At 44.1% G+C, this 23,143-nt stretch overlaps 2 protein-coding genes and 1 pseudogene across 5 annotated transcripts; all 3 read right to left on the bottom strand.

The window, feature by feature from the left end:
* Positions 1 to 1,302: 1,302 nt before the first annotated feature.
* LOC125542276 (paired amphipathic helix protein Sin3-like 3) lies at positions 1,303 to 9,728 on the bottom strand. Its single transcript, XM_048705238.2, has 23 exons — positions 9,349 to 9,728; positions 8,745 to 9,005; positions 8,452 to 8,623; positions 8,261 to 8,359; positions 8,009 to 8,167; positions 7,238 to 7,544; positions 6,793 to 6,926; positions 6,577 to 6,652; positions 6,442 to 6,471; positions 6,115 to 6,356; positions 5,853 to 6,007; positions 5,644 to 5,771; positions 5,288 to 5,542; positions 4,572 to 5,189; positions 4,387 to 4,472; positions 3,356 to 4,009; positions 3,177 to 3,277; positions 2,950 to 3,088; positions 2,710 to 2,862; positions 2,392 to 2,555; positions 2,190 to 2,301; positions 1,926 to 2,104; positions 1,303 to 1,703 (listed from the first exon to the last, which is right to left on the bottom strand). The coding sequence occupies exons 1-22, from the start codon at positions 9,441 to 9,443 to the stop codon at positions 1,952 to 1,954; spliced, it is 4,293 nt and encodes a 1,430-aa protein (XP_048561195.1). The 5' UTR covers positions 9,444 to 9,728; the 3' UTR covers positions 1,303 to 1,703; positions 1,926 to 1,951.
* Positions 9,729 to 14,704: 4,976 nt separating this feature from the next.
* On the bottom strand, positions 14,705 to 17,769 carry LOC125542277 (paired amphipathic helix protein Sin3-like 4). Of its 4 annotated transcripts, XM_087545810.1 has the most exons (5): positions 17,565 to 17,769; positions 17,230 to 17,323; positions 16,419 to 16,557; positions 15,295 to 15,375; positions 14,705 to 15,205 (listed from the first exon to the last, which is right to left on the bottom strand). In XM_087545810.1, the coding sequence occupies exons 1-5, from the start codon at positions 17,752 to 17,754 to the stop codon at positions 14,984 to 14,986; spliced, it is 726 nt and encodes a 241-aa protein (XP_087401936.1). In that variant the 5' UTR covers positions 17,755 to 17,769; the 3' UTR covers positions 14,705 to 14,983. The 4 variants fall into 4 exon arrangements, with proteins under 4 accessions (XP_087401936.1, XP_048561197.2, XP_048561198.2 ...); XM_048705240.2 differs by lacking the exon at positions 17,230 to 17,323 and having other exon boundaries at positions 17,565 to 17,709; XM_048705241.2 differs by lacking the exon at positions 17,230 to 17,323 and having other exon boundaries at positions 17,527 to 17,661.
* Positions 17,770 to 21,228: 3,459 nt separating this feature from the next.
* On the bottom strand, positions 21,229 to 22,704 carry LOC125548803 (uncharacterized; annotated as a pseudogene).
* Between the last annotated feature and the right edge of the window lie 439 nt (positions 22,705 to 23,143).

Raw genomic sequence — 23,143 nt, 5'->3', positions numbered from 1 at the left:
GCAGACCCAAGAACAATGCTCGTGTTCCTCGTTATCTTACGTGCTTGGAAGAAAAATCGGCTGCCCGAAAGCAAAAACTAGCTGCTCCAGCTGCTGCTACCAGCCCCAGTTTTCTCTTTTTTTTTCTATTCATCAAATTTAAAATATTATTGAAAATAAATCGGCTATTAGATTTTAGCAGATTTTAAAAATATATTATCCAAAAATATTCATAAAATTGTTATTAATTTTTAAAATAGTTTAAAATATTTTTAAAAATCAGGAACTTTTAAATATATTCTTAGTTAGGTAAAATATTCATTATTTTTTAGAAAATCATGAAAAATACTAAACTTTAAAAATATATAACTTATAAATAAAGTAAAAGGTAGTATTTCTTTTGAAAAAATGAATAGAAGTTGAGACCCAGATGGCTTTGTTTTTCGTTCTGAAGGAACAAATGAGTTCTCTCTATCTCAGTTTTTTTCTTCTTTGATGAAGAAACAGAGTAGGAGCTCTGTTCCCATCCCATAGCTGTGAAAAGTGCGGCTAGAGGTAATGAAGCTCTGGGTTCAGTGTTTTGTGTTTCAAAAAGTATGCTGGAAATCATGGCTGGTGGCAGTGAGGTTGGGGGTAGGCTGTAGACATGCTCTTGCATAAAGCTTAGGTTCAATCAAAACTTTGTTGAGTTTGGAAGTTTGAAAAGTCGGTCCGCCACGAAATTTCAAAAACTCGGTCGCCACTGAATGCACGAGTCCATTTTCAATTGGCACGGACTGCACGCTCACATGCTCACCTAGTTTTGAGATTCAGCGTTTCACTCTGCAGCTTGGTACGATAAAACTCGCTTGCTTCCTGATGGGTGAAAAGCTTTCTCCTGGCAAACAATCCCAACACACAAACACAGTAAACAGACATTTCAACCACATATGTAGTTTACTGATCCTAGAGGGGACAGAGATAGCACTTTCAGTACTTAACATCCAGACATGTTCTTCTTCATTTTGACAGTCCTTAACCTTTGATGTACAAGATCCTAACAAGGGGATGCATATTTACGAACTATAATGGTTTTCAACATTAAGGCACACACCCTCATTTCATTCCATGAAATGTACTGTATAACACAAGGTTTAACATGCAGACTTCAGGTGGCCAATCCAACGATAACCACGAAAAACTCCTCTTACAGTAGCATGCTCCCCAGATGCGAGACGGAGCCAAGTCTCGCAATTGGCGAGACATAGCTACAATGCCAAGGTCATCTTAAGACAAAACATTATACAGTAGCACACTAAACATAATCTGGTCACAGACGACGCATTAAAAACAATGACTGTTGCATTTAACTGACCAAGGCTACATATCTTGAACCGAAAAACTGACGGTCAACACGACATAACAGGAGACCTATACCAGCATCAACAAATGGTGATAACCACTTCAATAGAATCCTTCTCCTACGACCAAAAAGACGCTACAGGTAACAGGTTAACAGAACAAACAACATCCTTCTTCTGACCATACATATTTACAAACACACATCTTTCTCGGCGCGGCCTAAGGCTGACCGAGGTGGCCCTAACATGCATTGCTTTGCTGTATTTACCGGGTATGTCATCTATCCAGCGCCCAGCTGATTTATTATTATTCTTCTTGTCACTATCGAAGCAAGAGCAAGGCGGTCACAACCCCAGCAGCATCTCCTGATCTGGATACAATGTCTGCAAGGCGCATGCCAAAAAAGAAATCAATGCCTTGTTATACAAAATCATGCAATTTTGTCTGGGATAGCACTTTCTTGAGCTGAAAAAAAAACTAACTTTATAACAATCTCCCAAACCTTTCTCCGTATAAAGGGAGTGCAATTTAGGAAAGAGATACTATCAAGAATAGACAGCACAATGAGATAAAGTGATGAAGGGATCAGAACATAGCAGAATTACCAATGTTTTTTTTGCCTATGGCCCTCTTAAGGCTTGGATAGAAATAAATGAAAGCGCTGCACTTTTGCATCATATTTTTTGGAGGTCGGCGACTTGTCGGCCACATTTCCACCGGGTGAAAGCCTCCTCCTCTTTCTCAACCGAAACAAGAAATCTTCGGTGTCAAGGACATAGGAGACCTGCATATATGGCATTGTAAGATATACTATAATATCCAGGGAGAACTGAAAGCATGGAATTCCGAATTAAATAAAGATGCAGTACCTTAGAGGTCTTGCAGGATATCTTGCATTCAAGACCATTAGCAACTTTGATACCATCCATGGCCTTCAACGAATCTGAAGGCTCGCCGTCATTTGAATGTTTCCGCTTGTTCCTGGAAGAACATCGTGAGATAATGGATTAGAACAGGAGAGAAGTAATCAGGAGCTTCAATCTAGTTGTGGGGCGTAGAGGTCGGGGATACCTTCCAAGGAAGACACCTTCAGGCAGCATCGTGCCTGACGAATTTGACAGATACTCGCTGAAAAGATAAGAGGCAAAATTTGGCTCAATGGATACCGCAGTCACCTCAGGCTTCTCATGACCATATTCCATCAGCTGAATAGACACCCTCATTGGACTTGAGCACTGTAATTTGGGAGAAAATTAAATTTATCATTCCAGGACAATTAATTACCAAATTTGCAGTGCAAGCAAACCAGTTCATTTGCAACAGAAACTGAACAGCTTTTTCTTTATCTATAGTTAACCATGGTACTATGCAGAGTAGAATGAGGCTTACACATTCGAATCGATACATGCTCTCATCATGGAGCAGGACACGGGCGTTTTCATGATAGACCAGATCAAAGAACCTCCCAGGGGATCTTGACTTCTCATACATATAAAGCTGGAGAAGCTTGCTGTCCATTTCATCTGTCGCTATAGCTTGAAGCTGATGCCAGGGAAGAACAAGAATGAATGTTGCAGAAGCCAACCCAGAGCGAAATAATAAAAACAGGGGACGGCTCACTCAACTTACCTGCTTCACAACTTTGTATATCAGTTTATCCAAAGTAAAGAGAACGTATGACTGGGTCCCAATAATAGCACGGCAGTCATCCTCAAATTTGGTATTATCAGAAGTGCCATCAAGCAAGTTGTAGAGTGCCTTTATGAACCTTCATTAAAATGACAGACCAATTACGGTCATATAGATGGACAGGGTATGGTATAAGCAACTGAACAATTCGAAAAAAGCAATATTACCTTGCATATAGGTCAGGGGGGTTTGTATCCTTGGAGGTTCTCCATTTCTTTTCAGCACTCGAAGAGTTTGTCTTTGCTGAAAGCAGTCGTTCGTACAGCATCTGCAATTGATAAGTTAGTTTAGCAAAGGAGAGCACACGCAAACACATAGGGTCAACAACACTTCTTGCAAAGCTCACCTGGTGCAGCCTGAACAAGATGTAAAATGAATCATTCCCATAAAATACATGTGACGATCTATCTTCCCGACCATGTAAAGATGTGGGAACATGCTTGGCCAGTGGTTTAGCCGAGTACAGAAAGCGTTCGGATGAAGGCAATGATATTCCGAGTAATGACATTCCTCCTTCAACGTCATGGGTCTCAGTTGTCCCCTCTGCCTCACCCTCACTTTCTGCCTTCGGATCCTGATCATGATCCATATCTTCTTCCTCATCATGATCTTCGGGAGAACCGTGCTCGCCATCACCAGATTCACTTCCTGATGCATCTTCACCGGCCTCAGAAGCATTCTCACTGTCCTCGGTAGACCTTTGAGTGCTTTCCTCATCATCAGCATCGTTCTCGCCGGCTGCCTCGGCATGAGGCTCCACTTGACCAGGTCTAACCTTGAATGTTCTGCTTGTAGAACCTTCCTTTGTTTTAGATGCGCCATCTTCGAAAGGCACAAAATTGTCCTCTTCAAAATCTCCATTAGGCGATAATTCACCTTCTTCTCGTTCAACTTTCGATGTATTGTGGGACGCAGCAGCTTCATTAAATAGGCGCCCTTTGTTACCCTCGCTGGTAGCCCCACCATTTAAAGATGATCCTGACTTGCCAGTCTCTCCACCCTATTGCCAAAGAAACATATGAGCATGGTGTTGAATGAATATATGGGTAAAAAAGATTAATCTGCACTTTGCCTTTGATGAACGGATACAACTCAACACAAGCACAAACATTCCAAGCATCGCTATTAACAGAGCAGAAGACAGATAAAATGGGCGGGCAAAAAAAGGCAGCAAAAGACACCAACAAAAAGGAAAAAAAGGAAGATAGACAAGAATGGGAAAACAACCCTTATAAAAAGAAAAAGAAAAAGCATGCCAGCCCTGGCATGAGCAGCCATACGACCTCCAGCACACGAACTGGCGGTAATACTTCATTGGAAGTCCTGGCGTAGTTAACAAAGGTGGGGAGTAAATTGAGCTCACAAGACGTTATATACCTCAGTAGATGGTAATACTTCATGGCCAGCCCTGGCACCGGCAGCCATACTAACTCCAGCATGTGAACTTTTAGATGCATTCACTCCTGGCAGGCAAGACAAATCATTAGAACTGGCAAAAATAGACCTAATCAAGTTACAAATTATAACAAATAAGAAAGTATCCAACTATCAGAAATGCAAACCTGGCGTGGTTTCAGAGTTTCCCTTCATATGGCTATGTTGTCCTGCTGATCTCTCGGTAGGCATGTTCTGGGTGCTTACTGCAGATACTTCATTTAGTGCAGCATTTGATGCTTCCTCATCTCTACGAGCAGTTCGATCTGCATCATGGGAACCATTTTGGGAGTCTGCTGCAACTCCTTTCGCTAACCTAGACAATCTAGCCACAGCTGATGGTGCTTGTTCCTGTTGCATGCTTTCATCACCATGGCCTTGCTGGGCAGCAACTCCATCAGGAGAAGCATTGCTTTCCCCCACATTTGCAATACCAGATTTTGTGATGCCATTCTTGGGTTTAGTTAGATCTGCATCCACGGCGCCGTGGGATCGAGACGGAATGCCCAAAATAGGCTCCAGAAAAGTTGTCCAAATCCTCATCACTTTGTCCAGTTGGTCCGAGCCACAGACTTCTCCACACGAGTACTTCACGATCTTATAAAGATCGTCGTGGATATTTGCATCTACATACTCAAATGACATGTTGGGAACTATAGGCCGCCTATTTCCAGCAGCAATAGCAATGAGGACATCGTCTTCCTTTCTTTTCTTCTCATTAATTTCTTTAATCTCGGTCAATAGAGCTGCACAGGCAACAAAACAGAATCAAGTAAAATTAGGCAACCAGGCAAGGCTGGAACCATAAGAAAAATTTGCATGTATATATAAAAGGTTTACATACATTTTGTGCTGAGATTCTTCGAGTCTTGCTGCTTGAAATAGAAACTGCGATGATCAAGTGACTTGTGGTAATTTTTGGCATAAATGTCAGCCCAAACCTTGTTGAAATCTGATCGACACCTTGACCATTCCTCCTGCTTTTGTTTTAGCCTAGATAAGATAACTGGCAGCGCAACACTAGCATTTCTTCGAAGAACGTCCATCACATCCAGACCATGGTCACCATATAACCGTTCAATGCACCTTAGATTCAAAGCTGCAAGGCAGTGGTTAATAAGCCAAAACAACTAGTCAAGCTCCATTCAGTTCAAGTATCACCAAACAGTATCAACATATGCTGAACACAAGTGTACTTACGAGTTAAGTGCTCATCGATGCGTATTGGGCTTTCTGGTTTTACTGAGTTATCTTGCATTTTTTCTATCAACTCCTCGACGCGCTTAGTTGCTGCATTAACTGACTCCAACAGCATATCCAACTCGAACCTGGAAACATTCAGATCAATTTGTAGCCAGCATCAATAGATGATCCAACAAACAGAGCAGTTTACATGGGATAATACATACCTGTCATCTTCGCATCTAAATAAACTTTCTTCATACTGATTCTTGCGCATGTGCTTAAACGAATAGTCTTCACTCCCTGATGTCACTGACACCCAGTGATCATTAAGAACCGTGGCACCAAGATCAGTCTTGTTGCCTGCCGGAGGCATTGGGTACTGAAAACAGGATTAAACCAAATGTTAGTTAGATGAAACAAAAAATGAAACCAAATGTTATATGAAACACAGCATGAAAAAGAACAGCGGAAGCAACACTATCTTACATTTTTAGGTAGAAGCCGGTAACTTGGAGTGCATCGCTGACAATTTGAGAGATCAAGCTCTGATATTGGTTTGCATAGATACTTCTCTTTGACAATCGAGGGTTTCTGGCTAGGACCTTCCTTTGGATGCAGCCTTTCCCGTTCCTTTTCTCTTTCCTTGTCCCGGTCTCTGTTCCTATCCTCCCTCTCATGCTCCTTATCCCTTTCTTTATCCTCTGTTTTAATTAGCCTTCCAGGTTGCTCTTCAATCCAGATAATTAGTGTTAACAAGAAAATTCAAAATGATTTAGAAAAAGGGATACAACGTTTGAAGCAAATAGCACATACTTTTACTGAAGACTCCAGCCAGAAATCCATCTGCAGAGTGGGAAAAAAACAGACAGAATTAAATGAAATTCAGAAGCAGTGATGTAAATCCTGCAAGATGGTCATCAATATACACTAATTAGGTATGCAATTTACCTATATTTTCACAATGTTCCAAGAATTCATTAAATCCATCCATAAGATCTGGGTAGTGTTGTAGTATATCGCTCACCTGTAAAATCAGTGAGGACATGCATGAGTCACTTATAACTAATTAAGACCAAACAGATAAGGGAAAGATCCTTGAGCATACTTAGTGAAGCAACTGAAGCTTAAATATTGAATAAAAGCATAAGTCCAACAGAAACCCACCAAGTTCTTCAGTTCACTTCTCGTAATAATTTCCTGGCTGTAGATGTGAAGGCATTTCAAGAACTCCTGGTAAGCATCATATTCCAGCTTCTCCTTGACTTTTTCGCAGAAATGGAACTCCTGTGTGTATCCACCTAATGTTGCAAGGAAAATTTGTGGATGTAAGTAATATGCAAGTGGAAAGCACACAAAAGTTTTCTCCAGGTATAAAAACGATACTGACTGTATTCAGCCATTGTTTCTGAGTATCTAACATAGACACCAGAAGACTACACTGAAACAGAGTTATACAACAGGCTTATTCAACAAATGGTGTATCTGTAAGGGCACACATTTTAAGGTCATGCAGCATTGCACTTTAGTGATCATATGAACAGTGATGTAAAGCAACAAACTGCCATACTGGCCAGAAATATTATCTACTTACTAATTCAGAGAAACTTACTCTTTAACGCGTCCTTGTTATCATACGATGAGGCAGAGGCACTATTAATTCCATGAATCTCAGGGTGGCCTCCTTGGTGTGCCTCAGCACCTGCAAGGTTTGCGCTTGGAAAAGGTTTGCGCTTACGCTGGCCAACATCCACCTCTTTGCTGTCTTGTTCAACATCCTTCTCATCTCTATCATAATCTCTTCTATCTCTTTCTGCCTTGCGTTCCTTGTTCTTCTCCCGTTGTCTTTGGCGATCATGGTCCACGTCAGGACGATCGACACTGGCGTCACGGTCGGTATGAGACGGAAAAGCCCTAGGCTGAGGAATGAGACATAAGATGACAGATCAGGCAACTTTATACAATAATTACCTCATGGTTGCAATATCAATGCAGAAAACATGTCTAATGTGATAAAACATATGATTAGTATCGTGTTGACCTCAGCTCAGCCCGATCACATCAACGGAAAACATTAAAATTACTTGGATTCCAATATTTAGTTAACAGACATAGAACTGGCTGATGAATACACCAAATATCATGCAAATTTAAGAAGAATTTGTTAAGCATCTAAGCATTTTCACCTATATGAAAGCCGTGTGTGCACGACGTGAAATGTATTTCACTCATTAGAAAATGGAAAGCAAGAACAGCCATACCCCAAAATTCTAGGAAATATTATAATTAAGATACATATCAGGCGCCTTTCGTCGCTATTTTCTGCCAGCTATTTAGCCAGTCACTAATGAAGCTTACAAAACAACCCTCATGTGATTTATACCTTTTCAATGTGACCCCTACTAGCAGGGGGCATTAGAGCTTCCCGCTTAACTAAGCCGCCTCTTGGAGCGGCCCCTGCTTGCGGAGACACCGAGGTATCAGGCAAGAAGTGCTGGAATTCTTCGAGCAAGTCTTTGTGGTTGCTGAACAGCACAGCAACCTGCCAAAAAAAAACGTGTTAAACTCTAGACTGTAATGAAAGAAGAGTAATGAGTTAAAATGAAATACACCAAAAAGGAAATGAAATGGGCACCTCATGGTAAACATCTTGGATGGACTTGTTATCCTTGCGGTACATGTTGAGGATGTCCAGGAAAGACTTGTAGACATGCTCGTCGCGCTGGAACCGACTCTGTTGTACAAGGGGAGGCCGTCACATGACGGATCGGTGCATACATACATCGCAGCTTCACATGATGACGGTTGAGCCTATGTGTTTTATACCTTAATCTTGTTCACGAAGTTGATAGCCTCCGCGAAATCCACAGGCTTCTTCTCATCCTGCTGCAGCCTGATTGCAAAGCCCTTGGGCAAGAAGGTGTTGAATCCCAGGATCAGCTCGGGGTACCCGTTGAAGAGGGTCTTCACGCGGATAATCACCCCGTTGGTGTCGATCCTGCGGCCGAAAATCAGAGCATTTCAGACAACTAGAAACATCGGTATGCCGACCCAGGGGGGGGAATTATTATGCGAAACATAAGTATGGATCCGGCTGGGAAAAGGGAGCAGCAGACCACCTCTCGCTCTTGAAGTCGCGCATGACCTCGAGGAACTCCTCGTACTTGGCGCGGTTGTCCTGGAACTTGTCCTTGACGGCCTTGAGGTAGACGAGGGCGTCGTTGGTCGTCAGCTTCTGGCCGGCGGCGGCGGCCGCGGCAGCAGTGGCGGCCCCAGACCCGCCGGAGGGCTGCGTCGGCACGGCGGCCACGGCCTGGGGCGGCGGCGCCGGCACCAGGGCCGACCCCGACCCCGCCGGAGGCATGGGCTGCGGCGGCGACCTGCACGAGAGAGGCCAAACCGTCAGATCGCCGGGTCAGAACCGTGCGGAGACTCCGCCGTCCCCCCAAAACACCATTTTTGGGCGGCGCGGGGTTGGAATTGGGACGAAGGAGCGCGAATTCGGGACCGAAACCAGAACCAGCCCCGAATTCGTCCCCGTCGGCGAGGATTATTTCGGTTTCGCCCCGCCGGCGACCCCGTCAAGCACGAAACCCACCTCCCTATTTCCGCGAAAAAAGCTCGAAACCGTAGTGGATAAGAGGAACAGGGGAAAGAAAAAACCGAACCCCCTCGGACCCGACGGCCGGGGAGGCGAGTCGGCGGGCGAGCGGTGGTACTCACGGATCGGATCGAGCGACGGCGGCGCTGCTGGTGGTGATGCGCTTGCTGGGCTGCGACCCGGCGGCGGCGAGCGCGTCCTCCCTGGAGCGCTTCATCAGGCCACCATGCACCGGCCTCCTCCTCCTCCTCTCCTTGACCGAAGCAAACCACCGGCGATTCCTCCCGAACGCGGCCGCCGGCGCCGATCCTCCGCCCGGGCCGCCCTGAACACCGGATCTGCCCGCTTCCGCGAGCACAAGAAGTTCCCCGGAGGCGCACGCGGCACGAGAGAAGGCGAGCCGGACGGCGAGCGCAAAGGCAATCGCTTGGAGGGTGGGGGGAGGAGAGGGGCGAGGCAGCGGGGTGAGATGGAAGAGAAGAGGAGCGAAGCGAGACGAGGCCGGGGGACGAAGAAGGACGCCTTAAGAACGGCGTAAACCTACCGGGCGCGCGCGGGGGCCGTCGGATCGGGGATAAGGCCCGCGCGGACGGCCCCGATCGGCCCAGGGGACGGTGACCTCACCGGGCTCGCCTCTGCTTCCTTTGCGTCGTGTGGGTAACGCACGCCACGCACGGCACACGGGCTACGTGCTGTGGTGTGGGTGGGGTGGTTTTTTGGATTTGGATTTCGAATTCGGGTGAATTCATGCCTCGGCCGGCTCATCCAAAAGTCCGCACACATGCCTTCTTCGGTTGTGCCGAGGAGGGTCGATAATGGTGGGACGAGTTTAATGTTATTTCGGTTGTGGTATCGTAACCGAAATGAAGCATCGGGCGCGCGCGGCGGCGGCGCCCCTCGGATGGGGCAAGTGAGGGTGAGGGTAAGAGATTAAAAAGGACTAAACTCAAGATAAGTAAGGTAGATTAAAAAGGATTAGGCAACAAACCAAATAAAATCGAGCAAAATCCAAACTAGATCGGGCTCCTGGTGCACGCGACGACAAACCTTCTTAAACACCGCTGTCGCTGCCGCCGCCGATCTCCCCTGGGCCTCCTCCGGCGCTGGATCTGCCCACCGTTGCTGCTGCCGCCGATCTCCCCTAGGCCTCCTCCGGCGCTGGATCTACCGCCGCCGCCCCCGATCTCCCCTGGGCCTCCTCCGGCGCTGGATCTGCCCACCGCTGCCGCTGCCTCCGATCTCCCCCAGGCCTTCTCCGGCGCTGGATCCACCGCCGCCGCCGCCCCCGATCTCCCCTGGGCCTCCTCCGACGCTGGATCTACCGCCACCACCGCCAATCTCCCCCGGACCTTCTCCGACGCTGGATCTGCCCGCAGCCACCGCCGCCTATCTCCCCCGGGCCTCCTCCGACGCTGGATCTGCACACCGCCGCCGCCGATCTCCCCGGGGCCTTCTTCGGCGTTGGATCTGCCCGCCACCGCCGCGGTCGATCTCCCTGGAGCCTCCTTCGGCGCTGGATCTGCCCGCTGCCACAAGCACGCGCACTCCCGGAAACAGCCTCTCCTCTCCAAGGCACAAGACGCGGCACGAGGCGGTTTAGTGCGGTTTTAATTATCACATAATAGTAACTGAACTGATGTGTCTGGGCCAATCCGCTCACACGACACGCCCCCCACGCAGCATACGTGTCGTAAAAGCTATTTATCGCCCATCAAGAGTGTCATTATGGCAATGACTAGAAGAGACGGTTTGTGGGTCGCGCAGCCCATGAGGCGGCTATTTTTCATTCTTTCACCGCAAGCTTGCTTCGAGTGAGCTGGTCTGGTGTTTTTGCACCGATTTACTATGTGTTTTTATTTTCGTTTCCTTTTTCGTTTTATGCTGTTCTATGTTATGTAAGTTTTTCTTTTCATTTCTTCATTATATTTTTCCTTTTCCATTTTTATTCTTTTCCTTGTTCCTTTTTATGCTCATCATGTCCAAAATGTGCACACTCTTTAAAAAAATCCATGTATTATACAAAGGTTCATTGTGTACAAGCAGTATACAAGAAGGTTAGGTCGCAAGTAATCTCGTGATAAGGTAGATTAAAAAGGATTAGGAAACAAACCAAATAAAATTGAGCGAAATCTAAACTAAATCGGGCTCCTGGTGCACGTGATGGCAAACATCCTTAAACACCGTCACTGCCACCGCCGATCCTCCCCTTAAACATCATCCTCCGACGCCAGATGTGCCCGCTGCCACAAGCACGCACACTCCATGGAACAATCTCTCCTCACCGGAGCACGAGATGCGGCGCGAGGGAGAGGCAGTCGCTTGGAGGAGTTGGAGAGTGGGGAAAGAGACGATATGGGAAACCTATACCTGACCTAAACAAAGGACTCTTCTGATGTGCATGGACTTGCGCGCATAAGAGCGTACAAAAGGTAGGATATGTTTAATGCGATCCCAATTATGGCATAATAGTAACGGAAATGACGTGTCCAGGCTAATCCGCTCACAAGACACGCCCCATGGACTACACGGGTCGCAAAAGGTATTTCTCGCCTATCACGAGTATACATTATGGCATGACTACATGAGCCGGTTCGTGGGCCACAGCCCATGAGGCACTTATTTTTCATTATTTCCACACAAGCTTGCTTCGAGTGAGTTGGTCGGGTGTTTTCTAACCGGTTTGGTGTGTGTTTTTATTGTTGTTCCCTTTTTGGCCTTTTGTTGTTTTATGTTATGTAAGTTTTTCTTTTCATTTTGTCATTGCATTTTTGTTTTCCCGTTTTTATCATTTTCTTTGTTCCTTTTTCTGCTAATCGTGTACAAAATGTTTAGTCTTTTTCAAAAAAAGCTTGTCATGCAGTATACAAAGTTTCATTGTGTACACCAGTATATAAGATGGTTAGGTTGTAAGTAATCTCCAGATAAGGTAGATTGAAAAACAATCAGGAAACAAACCAAAAAAACTCGAGCAAAATCCAAACTGAATCGGGCTCCTGGTGCACGTCACGGCGGTCAATACGAGCGATCATGGTTGTAATGCTGCTCGTACTGACTCTTTATCTTTGGTTCAACTTTAACAGAGCGTTTGACATCCTATGGTACGAGGGGGCTATAAAGTTTGAGTTAAATAGCACACCAGTCGCAAACTTGGAGCACATGTTGCGCTCTCTTTGCGTGCCTGCGCTGTAAACGACATTGCAATACACAAACCCAAGCCCTGATCGACCCAAAAGCATGACCCGATCCCTATTCAACGCTTCAGAGCATCTTCAACATACCCTTTAAAACACACAAAACTGTAAAATAACCGCCAGATTACAGTTTTAGACGGTAAAAACGATCTGAATAGAATCCATAAACGACTCCAACCCGTAAACTTTTTTAAGGGACGCGGAAAACATCCCGGCCTAACCCGTGAAAATAAGGATTTTGAAGGCAGCCCGAGGGTGCCCTCTATACGCCAAAGACCGTTGACGGGAATCTAACTGCCATAGTAACCTTCATGAATCGCACCCCGTCCACCCGTCCCCGGCCGTTGCACCCACCGGCCGTCCGCCCGACGGAGGAGCTAGCTAGGTTCGCCGAATCGATCGATTCAGCTAGCTAGCTCCTTGATTGATTCGTGCTAGCTCCTTGATTGATTCGGCTTCGTGCGCTGTATTTGATCGTCGGCGGCTTCGTATTTGGTCGCTTTGAGCTAGCTGGACGACGGCTTTGTATTTGGCCGCTTCGTGGGTTGTCCGCTCGTTTCGGAGGAGCGAGCTAATTGATCGTGGACACGAGCGAAAGAAAGAAGAAGACGTGGGAAAAAATATATACGAATATTCGATTTTACAGTTTAAGTTCAAAGGTTTGTTCGGCCGCGGCTCAAACCAACTCTTAAAATGCGTTTTTCGTGAACTGAGTTCCGCGGTTTGAGGGGTCTGCTAGAGATGCTTCCAGGCGGCGATTACAGTGCAAACTGTAAACCAGCGCACACTCCCTTCTCCACTTGGCCCTCGACTCATTTAATTATTTTTCTTGTTTGACGTTGTTGCAATTTTCTGGAAACGACCCAGCCGATTCTATGCCCAGTCAGAGCTAACTGGTTTTGGGAAGCTTCTGATCGGTTTTTGTTTTCCTTTTCCATGGTTTTCTGAATGGTTTATTCAGTTTTTAATTTCTGTTTTCCCTTTTCTCAAATCCATGATTTCTTTTCAAAATTAGAAAAAACTAAATTTATGATTTTTTTCTTAAATCCATGAAGTTTCTTTAAATTCATGAACTTTTTTTTCAAAACTGATGATCTTGTTTTAAGTACAATATCTTTTTCCAAAATTTGCGAACGTTTTTTGAATCAACGATTTTTTTCAAATTCGTGATGTTTTTTTCAAAATCATGACTTTATTTTTCCAAAATCCACGAACATTTTTCAAATTCGTGATGTTTTTCCAAAATCGATGAATTTTTTTAACACGAGATTTTTTTGTTAATATCTGTGAACTTTTCTTTCAAAATTCTGAACTTTTTCAAATTCATGATTTTTTCGAAAGTCGGTGAACTTTTATTAAACCTGATATTTCTTGTCAAAATCCGTGAACTTTTCTTTCATAATTATGAACTTTTTTCAAATTCATGATTTTTTTCCAAAATCGATGAACTTTTATTAAACACAAGACTTTTTGTAAAAATCTGTGAACTTTTCTTTCAAGATTCCGAGCTTTTTCTAGAATTCTTGTTTTTTTGCTAAGTCCATGAACTTTTTTCAAATTCATGATTTTTTTGCGAAAATCAATGAACTTTCTTTAAACACGAGATTTTTGTCAAAATCCATGAAAACTTTTCTTTCAAAATTCCGAGCTTTTTTTAGAATTTTTTATTTTTTAAAATCCATGATCTTTTTTCAAATTCGTGTTTTTTTGGCCAGAATCGATGAACTTCTTTTAAACACGAGATTTTTTTGTCAAAATCTGTTAACATTTTTAGAATTCGTGATTTTTTTTCAAAGCCCATGAATTTGTTTGCCAAAATCTATGAACTTTTTAAACAGGAGATTTGTTGTCAAAATCGATGAACTTTTCTTTCAAAATTGTGAACTTTTGTAGAATTCGTGTTTTGTTTTCAAAATCGATGAACTTTTGTCAAATTGCTGAACATTGTTTGCCAAAATCAATGAACTTTTTTCGAAATCCATGAATCTTTTTCAAAATTCCCAACCTTTTTTAGAATTCATGAGCTTTTTTGAATTTGCAAACTTTCTTTTGAATCCATTGTAAACTTTTATAAGACATTATACGTCACCAAACAGGAAGTAGTTTCGATCTTCTGGAAACGTTTGTCTGCACAGTTCACGAGCCATTTGTGCCACAGTCTGATCCATCCTATGGCCGCAACAGCAGCTAGAGAGAGTTCAACCGCGAGACGCAGTATCATCACACACATATATGCAGATAAAAATAATAAGCAAGCCAAGTTCGACCCAGCATTGGAGAGCATAACTGGGTGTTGCAAAGACCTGACCTGCAGGTCTGTGACCAAATTTCTTTCTTCCCAGTGCCTACCTGATACTGCGTAGCACAATAAACCCTGAATTTCCTCCCATCCCATCCAATGATGATGTTCTTTGCTTGTTCTAACTATATATACACCAGCCACACACACACACACGACCATGTGTCAATTAATTACATTATTGGTTGACGGGATTGATAAACCTAGCGGCCAGCCGAGGAGCAACATGCCCTGCAACTCTAGTGGCCGAATGGAATCGGACTCGAATCACGCAGCCCTCATCTTCTCGCCGAGCGTCTGCTGGACGAGCCACAGCACCGGGTTCCCCAGCGCCGGGATCAGGCTCATTGCGACCAGCGGGACGGCGGCGCACGCGAAAACCCACGGCCAGAGGTTGCTGTTCGCCGCGGCGTGCTTCGTGGGCATCGGGGGCGTGAACTTCTCGAGCCCTTCGTGCAGGTCCGGGTGGTCGCGGAACAGCAGCTGCAGCTGCACAGCAAAACATGTGTGCATCGTTCAATCGGTGATTTCAGAGATTGGTTCAAAAAGGGGGTACAATGGCACTCGTAGTTTCATACTGTTTGGTAGGCCTCCAGCTGGGACAGCTCCGTCCTGCCCAGGATGTCGAACAGCGACAGGTACAGCATGTAGTTGCGAGCCTGAAACAGAAGACACTTGATCAAGGTTTTCGATTGCGGATTTCGCTTCGCTTGTATGTTGGAAGAGAATATAAACAGAGTACGTAGCAGTGTTAGATGGAGGGTATAAGGTTCCTTTTGTTAAGAGGAAGAATAAACAGTATGAGATTCTGATGCAGACAAGAGGTTTGATCCAGAGAGACCCAGAGTGTATTGACCGTAAGTTGGCTAACAATAGTCTGGTTCTTTTATTTTCAAAACAGTCTAGAATCACCAAAAGAGCTTGTACTAACACTATCCCTTATGATAGTACCAGAAGTTTGTGACTGCACTAACCCATGGCCTTGCATCCTTAACTCCCCCCTCCCTCCCATTATTTGCTGTATATTCTAGCTCTACGCAACTCACCTGGAAACAGTTAAGCAAAAGCAGAGAGTTCTACACTTCTACTAGTCCGAACCAGTGTTACATGGAGGGTATCTGGTTCCTTTTGTTAATAGAATATAAACGGTATGAGATTCTGATGCAGATAAGATGTTTGGTTCGGACAGACCCAGAGAATACTGACCGTAAGTTCACTAAGTTGGCTAAGAATGGTCTAGTTCTTCCCTAAATTTTTTACGAAGAATAGTGTGCTTCTTTTTCTTTTCAAAACTGTCTAGAATCACCAAAAGAGTGTGTAATAATATTCCTGATGACAGTGCCAAAGGTTTGTGACTGAACTAACCCATGACCTGGCGTTCTTTATGCCCACCCTCCCAGTTTTTGCTGTATATTCTAGACCTATAGAACTCACCTGAAAACAGTTGAGCAACAGAAGAGAGTTCTGCACTTCTACTACTTGCTAAGTGTGGTCTGTTCATACTTGATAACTATACGAACTGAGGCATCCATCAGGGTCTCACAAGGGGGAGTTGTTCCAAGCATAAACAATATTTAACATACATCAAGAAATGAAACGAGGTGAAGTAGTGATGCAAGATTCACACTATAACCAGAAGGATATAAATCATGTAACAGCAGAAATAAATAAATAAATAAAGTGTTGGAACACAGGAGCTCACCTTCACTTTCTTGACAAATCTGAGGGACTCTTCAAAGGTCAGCGGCTCCGATTTAGATGTCACAGCCCCAAAGAACAGCGTCGTTCTCGACTCTGCCGGAAACGCCTCATCTGCTCCAGGCATAGTAGCTCCGTTGCCTCTGTGATCCATAAGAAACACCAATTACCATGACTGCAGACACACACTTAGTACTACATAACAAGCAGTCTCAACTCTCAACTCTGAACTAGAGCCAACAAGTAGTGTATAGCTAGGCCCTGAACTGCATATATATATATATACAACCAACAGGAAAAAGGCAAAACAATGTCAACCACAAGAAACACTGTCGATTGTTCGGCCATCATTGTTCAAGTGAGTGATCACCAAAACCCACCAGATAAACTAGTGTAGGATTCCAGTAAGTACATGCCAACCGAAACGGCCACCAGACTAGTGTAGAATTTCAGTACGTGCCAACTGACAGGGGCACCAGACTGATTAGGATAAGCACCAACAGCATACGCTTGTTTTTTTCTTCCTTCATTGCGTACAGAGCACTCTGTCTGTCTAGTCTAGGATGAATTATTATTTTTGAACAGTTCACCTTCAGTTTTACCATGGATCGTCTGATTTGGGGATGAACCAATGGACTGAAAACTATACTCCAGCAGCCAAGAAAATATAGGTAAGTTTTGAGAGGGGGCAAACTATATTCTTCCTAATAGCGGACAGTGATTCCGCAAGTGACAGATTGATATCCAGCAGGAAACTCACAGGAACTAAATGAAAAACAGAGGACTAAACAGAGATGAGAGAGGACGAATTGCACCGATGAATGTTGAGGATCTCCGCATGCCGATGCCGCCACGGCCTCATCATACTGCCTCGGAACGAGGCGGCCCCGGGGAGGGGAGGGGAGGAAGCTGGGTGGGCAGGATTGGGGCACGAAAACGAGTGGATGGATTAAAATTAAGTAAACAGACCGCGGGCGCGGCCGAGGGGACCAATTCGATTCGAATGCGCGCGGCGGCCGGCATTTCGGCCGGGCGCGGCGGCCGGAAGAAGGGCGAGCTCCGGCCACGGCAAGAAAAGGATATGGATCGAGCCTCTGCGGATGAAATGGTACCGGTGTTGTGGGAGGGGAGGAGCGAGGGTCGCACGCACCTCTCGCCGGGCGGGCCGACTGGAGGCGGGATCGGGGTCCGGGGCCTCCTCCGGCCTGGGCTCCGTCTGCTCGCCGCCGCCGCCGCCGCCGCAAGACGCAAGCTTGGAATATTCGGGCGGGGGGCGGTGGGGGGAGGGGAAAGGGAGGAGAGGAAGCGGTGGGGGATCCCGTCGTCGGCCCGGCGCACATGGGTAAAGCGTTGGTGTGACGTTGACACGTGGGTCCAGGCGTGGCGCACCGACGGGGTGGCCCGCGTGTCAGTGAGAGCGATGGAAGGTTTCTGATGATTGCTTATCCGATGGGGTCAACGAGGAAGTGGGAACAGGTCAGGTGGGCCTGCTACGACGATGGGTGGTTATCTGGGCTCCTGAAAGCATCGTGGCTCAAGCGACAAATAGCCCAGGCGCCTGTTGCCATTTGTTTCCTGTCAGGCCCGTCTTGCGGGGCGCGCCTGGGCTCGTGAAGTGGGAAGCATTCGGAAAAATGCTGAATGTGTAAGAAAAAAAATTGTCGATCATATATTAAAAAAATATAATTTTTTTTATCGTGTACATAAGATGCGATCGAGCATTTTTAAAAACAATGTTGAACAAGTTTTAAAAAAATGGAAATCGAGCGTTTGGGAAATGTTGAATGCGCATAGCAAAAATGTTGACCATGTATTAAAAAATGATGAATTCTTTTGACCATGTACAGAAGATTTTTAATCAAGCATTTGGAAAAAAATATTGAACAGGTATTTGAAAAATGTTAGTCAAGCATTTGGAAAATTTTGAACGTTTATAAAAAAATGTTGACCATTTGTTAAAAAAACTGATGATTTTTTTGACCGTGTATATAAATATGTTAATACATTATTTAAAAAATGTTGAACAGGTGTTTCAAAAATGTTAACCAAGCATTTCAAAATGTTGAATGTGTAAAGAAAAAATAATATTGAATGTGTTTTAAAAAACGGTTGGTATTTTTATTTGAAAAATGTTAATCAATCATTTAAAAAATGTATAGATAAAATATCGACCATGTATTAAAAATGTTAATCTTGTATTTGAAAAATGTGGACCATGTATTACAAAAAAAGTTTAATTTGTATTGGAAAAAAGTTGGATGTATATTAGAAACATGTTGTTGGTATGTACAAACAAAAAGTAAAATAATAACCAAAAGAACAAAGAAAATAAAAAAGTAAAATAAATAAAATAAACATGAAAATGAAAAAATGAAAAAATGAAGAAAAATAAATAAAAGCAAAAAATACCGGCTCAATAAGCCTCAAGTAGGACGCGCCCCTACAACTTACGTTTTTTTAGAAGACCCTACAACGTACCAGGAGAGGGACCTGGGTGGAATGGCTAGCAGCACCAGTGATCAGCTTGGAGACCAGGGATCTATCCCTGCTTCTCCCATTTCCTCTCCTACTTTATAATCGCTATGAGCGCGCGAGTGGGCTAGGCCCAATAAGATACAGGAAGAGGGAAAACATTCCGCTCTCATCTCGCTTAATGTGAGATATAGACGCTGCGCAATTTAGGTGTATTCGTCTCCTGCGTTTGAACCGGGTTTTTTCTTTATATTCCCTTTTTGAGCTTTCTACCTTTCTTTTTTTTCCTTTTTTCTGTTTTGTTTATTTTATTTTTTATTTTTTCCTTCTTTTTATTTCTTATTTCTATTTTCCTTCTTTATTTACCGAACAACTTTCAAATTTATGAAATATGTTTTGAAATCTTGAACATATTTTTTGAAATCATGAAAATTTTCAAATTCGTGGACATCTTTTAAAAAACATTCCCTCAAAAAATAAGAATAATCACTTTTTTCTACAAATGCTTATGTTTTCAAAAAATGTTGATGCATTTGAAAAGAGTGTTCATAAAAGTTTGTAAAAAGTATTCTATTTTAAAAAAAATGTTCGGATTTAAAAAAAACTTGTTGGATAAGCAAAATAAAAACTTTGTTGTCTGAGTGGTTCAATTGTTCTCAGGGCAGCAAGAAGTGATGTGATGTTGAAACCAATTTAATTCAGCCTTTTTTGGCTAGAGTTTGATGCATGTAATGTTGAAACCAGTTTGATGCATGTGATGGACTATGTAATGTACCCAATTATGGCTGTGATGCACTATGTTATGATGATATGATGATGAACTTAGTTCTTATGATGGTATGACGATGAACTTAGTTGTTATGATGTTTTCAAGAAGTTTTCATGATGTTATGATGATATAAGGACGAACTTAGTTGTTATAATGTTTTCAAGATGATATGATGATGGCTTTTAGGGTGCCTTGGCGTCGACAAACCCTAAATGATGATACCATGGCTTTTAGGGTGCCTCGGCATCGACAAACCCTAAATGATAAAACCTTGGCTTTTAGGGTGCCTCGGCATCGATAAACTCTAAATGATGAAAACTTAGGCTTTTGGCGTGCCTCGGCGTCGACAAACCCTAAATGATGATACCATGGCTTTTAGGGTGCCTCGGCGTCGACAAACCCTAAACGATAAAACCTTGGCTTTTAGGGTGCCTCGGCATCGATAAACCCTAAATGATGAAAACTTGGGCTTTTGGGGTTCCTCGGCGTCGACAAACCCTAAATGATGATACCATGCTTTTAGGGTGCCTCGGCGTCGATAAACCCTAAATGATAAAACCTTGGCTTTTAGGGTGCCTCGACATCGATAAACCCTAAATGATGAAAACTTAGGCTTTTTGCGTGCCTCGCCGTCGACAAACCCTAAATGATATAACCATGGCTTTTAGGGTGCCTCAGCGTCGACAAACCCTGAATGATAAAACCTTGGCTTTTAGGGTGCCTCGGCATCGATAAACCCTAAATGATGATAACTAAGGCTTTTGGGGTGCCTCGGCGTCGACAACCCCTAAATGATAAAACCTTGGCTTTTAGGGTGCCTCGACATCGATAAACCCTAAATGATGAAAATTTAGGCTTTTGGGGTGCCTCGCCGTCGACAAAACCTAAATGATATAACCATGGCTTTTAGGGTGCCTCGGCGTCAACAAACCCTAAATGATAAAACCTTGGATTTTAGGGTGCCTCGGCATGGATAAACCCTAAATGATGATAACTAAGGCTTTTGGGGTGCCTCGGCATCGACAAACCCTAAATGACATAACCTTGGCTTTTAGGGTGCCTTGGCGTCGACAAACCATAAATATAAAACCTTGGCTTTTAGGGTGCCTCAGCATCGATAAACCTTAAATGATGATAACTAAGGCTTTTGGGGTGCCTCGGCGTCGAGAAACCCTAAATGATATAACCTTGGCTTTTAGGGTGCCTCGGTGTCGATAAAAACCTAAATGATGAAAGCTTGGGCTTTTAGGGTGCCTCAGCGTCGACAAACCCTAGATGATAAAAGGTTAGCTTTTAGGATGCCTCAGTGTCGACAAACTCTAAATGGTGAGACCATGATAATTCCTCACAAACCAACCCTTAAATAACACTTAAATTACATTGCAAAGTGATCTTAATTATAAGATTCAACAAACATCATACAAACCAAGGTTCGGTGCTAGTGAATTACTAGAGTTCAACACAGTCAAAGTTAACACATTACAAGCTTTAATCCAAAGCTATTACAAAAGACAATGAGCCACATGGTCTTCATCACAACTCAACTTAATCTTTAGTCCAAAGACAACTCAGCTTAGTCTTCATCACAAATAACCTTAATCTGGTGAAGCTTCCTCTTGTTACTATCACCTGCTGTCTTGAGCTCAACAATGCAAGAAGCAAGAGTACTCTTCTCCATGGTCAACTTCTCCTTCTCTTTCATCAGCTCAGCAATGCAACTATCCACCCGATCCTTCTCTTTCTTCAGGTCATCCTTCTCTTTCTTCAGGTCAGCATAGCAAATCTCCAAAGTCCTCTTATCAGAGCTCATCATTTCCTTCTCTTTAAGACGATTGAACTTCAAATTCCTAATGACAGTGGCTTGAGCTACATGAAGTAACTTTAACTGGTCATGAGCAGCCGTCCATTTCTTGATCTCAGCATCCTTTGCCAAGCTGCTTTCCACACTGATTGTACTGTTCCCAGCATCATTCATCTGATTTACCTCAGGCAGGTTATCCTGTGAATCCAAGAGGTTGTTCACATCTTCAACAAGCTTCTCATATGTCTCCTGCAACTCATTTTTCTACTGTGTGAGATTGTGTACAGTACATGAATGCTCCAGGCATGCCATCCTATTGTTATGCTGGCTATCCTCATACATAAGCCATAGCTTGTGAAGTGCATTCTGAAGATGATCTGGCCACTCCTCATCTACCCACTGCATTAATCCACAATTGTTAACACCCTGCAACAGAAAAAAACAGTTCAAACTTTAAGTCATTAGTTGCAGATTCAGTTAATGTACCATATGCAATGAAGTTACAGATTAGATTAGTTACAGAAAAATTAAGTTAAGTTAACCATCAGATTCAGTTAAGTTAATCCATCAGATTCCTTTAGGTCAATCTACCATATTCAGTAAAGTTACCAGATTCAGTTAAGTTAGTCCATCAAATTCAGTTAAGTTAACCATCAGATTCAATTAAGTTAATCCATTCAGATTCAGTTAAGTTAATCCGTTCAGATCCAGTTAAGTTAATCTACCATATTCAGTTAAGTTGCCAGATTCAGTTAAGTTAATCTAGCAGATTCAGTCAATGAATAGTAACTATTAACCCTAGACCATGAACAGTAGCTATGAACCCTAGAACATGAACAATACCTATGAACCGTAGAACATGAACAATAGCTATGAACCCTAGATGAGTTGGAATGCTGCAAAGCTACACAACTTCATACTTCAGTGGCACAGGAAATGAACCTCCTCCCAGTGCTTATACCCTCAAATGCAACACATTTCCTCCCTGGATTCCCATCCTCGCACATCACCATCAAGTCATCAGCAGCATCCTCAAACAACGGGTCATCAATTGTAGCTGGGATCTGGGAAATCCAACACAAACTTGTTCAAATCGAGCAGAACTACTAGAACCCTAGAACACAAATGCCCGGCGGGCCAGACAAACAGAGAACCTGAGAAGGAACTGACCTTGAGAGGGGAGTCAGGAGTGGAGATGTACTGCACGGCGGAGCCCTCAGTGCTCTCGCTCTCGCTCTAGGACACCATGGCGGCCGACGGCGACCGGAGAGGAAGAGGAGCAGGAGCGAGCGAGCGAGCGTGAGAGACAGAGCGCGAGGTCGAGGTTGATCTGATAGGGCACGGTCGGCCTGTCCGTCGCGAGCCGACCGCGCTCTCTTTAAGCGAACGACGCCGTTTGCGCGACCGTTAGGCCACATCGACAGAATTTGGGCCCCACCTGTCGGAAACGCCCTCAACCACGCCAAATCACCTGTTCAGTGCTATCTGCAAAATGTTTACTGAATCCGCGGTGCGTTTTGCAAAAATTTAGCGACCTGGTGGTTTTCCGCAGATGAAGCTCCAAATGTGGTGGTTTTTTGCTTTTCACTCATCACTGGGCCGTGGGAATCCCGTGTTTGCGTGGTCTATACCGTGCAGCTTCTCTGGCAAGTGGGACTGGCTCTCGTGGGGCCTGTCTGTCGGTCTT

Source organism: Triticum urartu, chromosome 3A, assembly GCF_056163025.1.
Source record: "Triticum urartu cultivar PI428250 chromosome 3A, HENAU_Tu73, whole genome shotgun sequence".
In the NCBI taxonomy this organism is placed as follows: domain Eukaryota; kingdom Viridiplantae; phylum Streptophyta; class Magnoliopsida; order Poales; family Poaceae; genus Triticum; species Triticum urartu.
This window is presented reverse-complemented; position numbering and strand designations above follow the sequence as displayed.

Bases quoted from the DNA above. Each gene is read 5' to 3' on its own strand.
- LOC125542277 (XM_087545810.1), bottom strand. From the start codon at position 17,754: ATGTGCGCCGGGCCGACGACGGGATCCCCCACCGCTTCCTCTCCTCCC. The intron at 17,324-17,564 runs GTGCGTGCGACC...CTGCCCACCCAG, and splicing joins GTCGGCCCGCCCGGCGAGAG to CTTCCTCCCCTCCCCTCCCC. The intron at 15,206-15,294 runs GTATGAAACTAC...TTTGCTGTGCAG, and splicing joins AGCTGGAGGCCTACCAAACA to CTGCAGCTGCTGTTCCGCGA.
- LOC125542276 (XM_048705238.2), bottom strand. From the start codon at position 9,443: ATGAAGCGCTCCAGGGAGGACGCGCTCGCCGCCGCCGGGTCGCAGCCC. The intron at 6,472-6,576 runs GTAAATTGCATA...CCCACTCTGCAG, and splicing joins GGAACATTGTGAAAATATAG to ATGGATTTCTGGCTGGAGTC. The intron at 3,089-3,176 runs GTAATATTGCTT...ATTTTAATGAAG, and splicing joins CCCCCTGACCTATATGCAAG to GTTCATAAAGGCACTCTACA.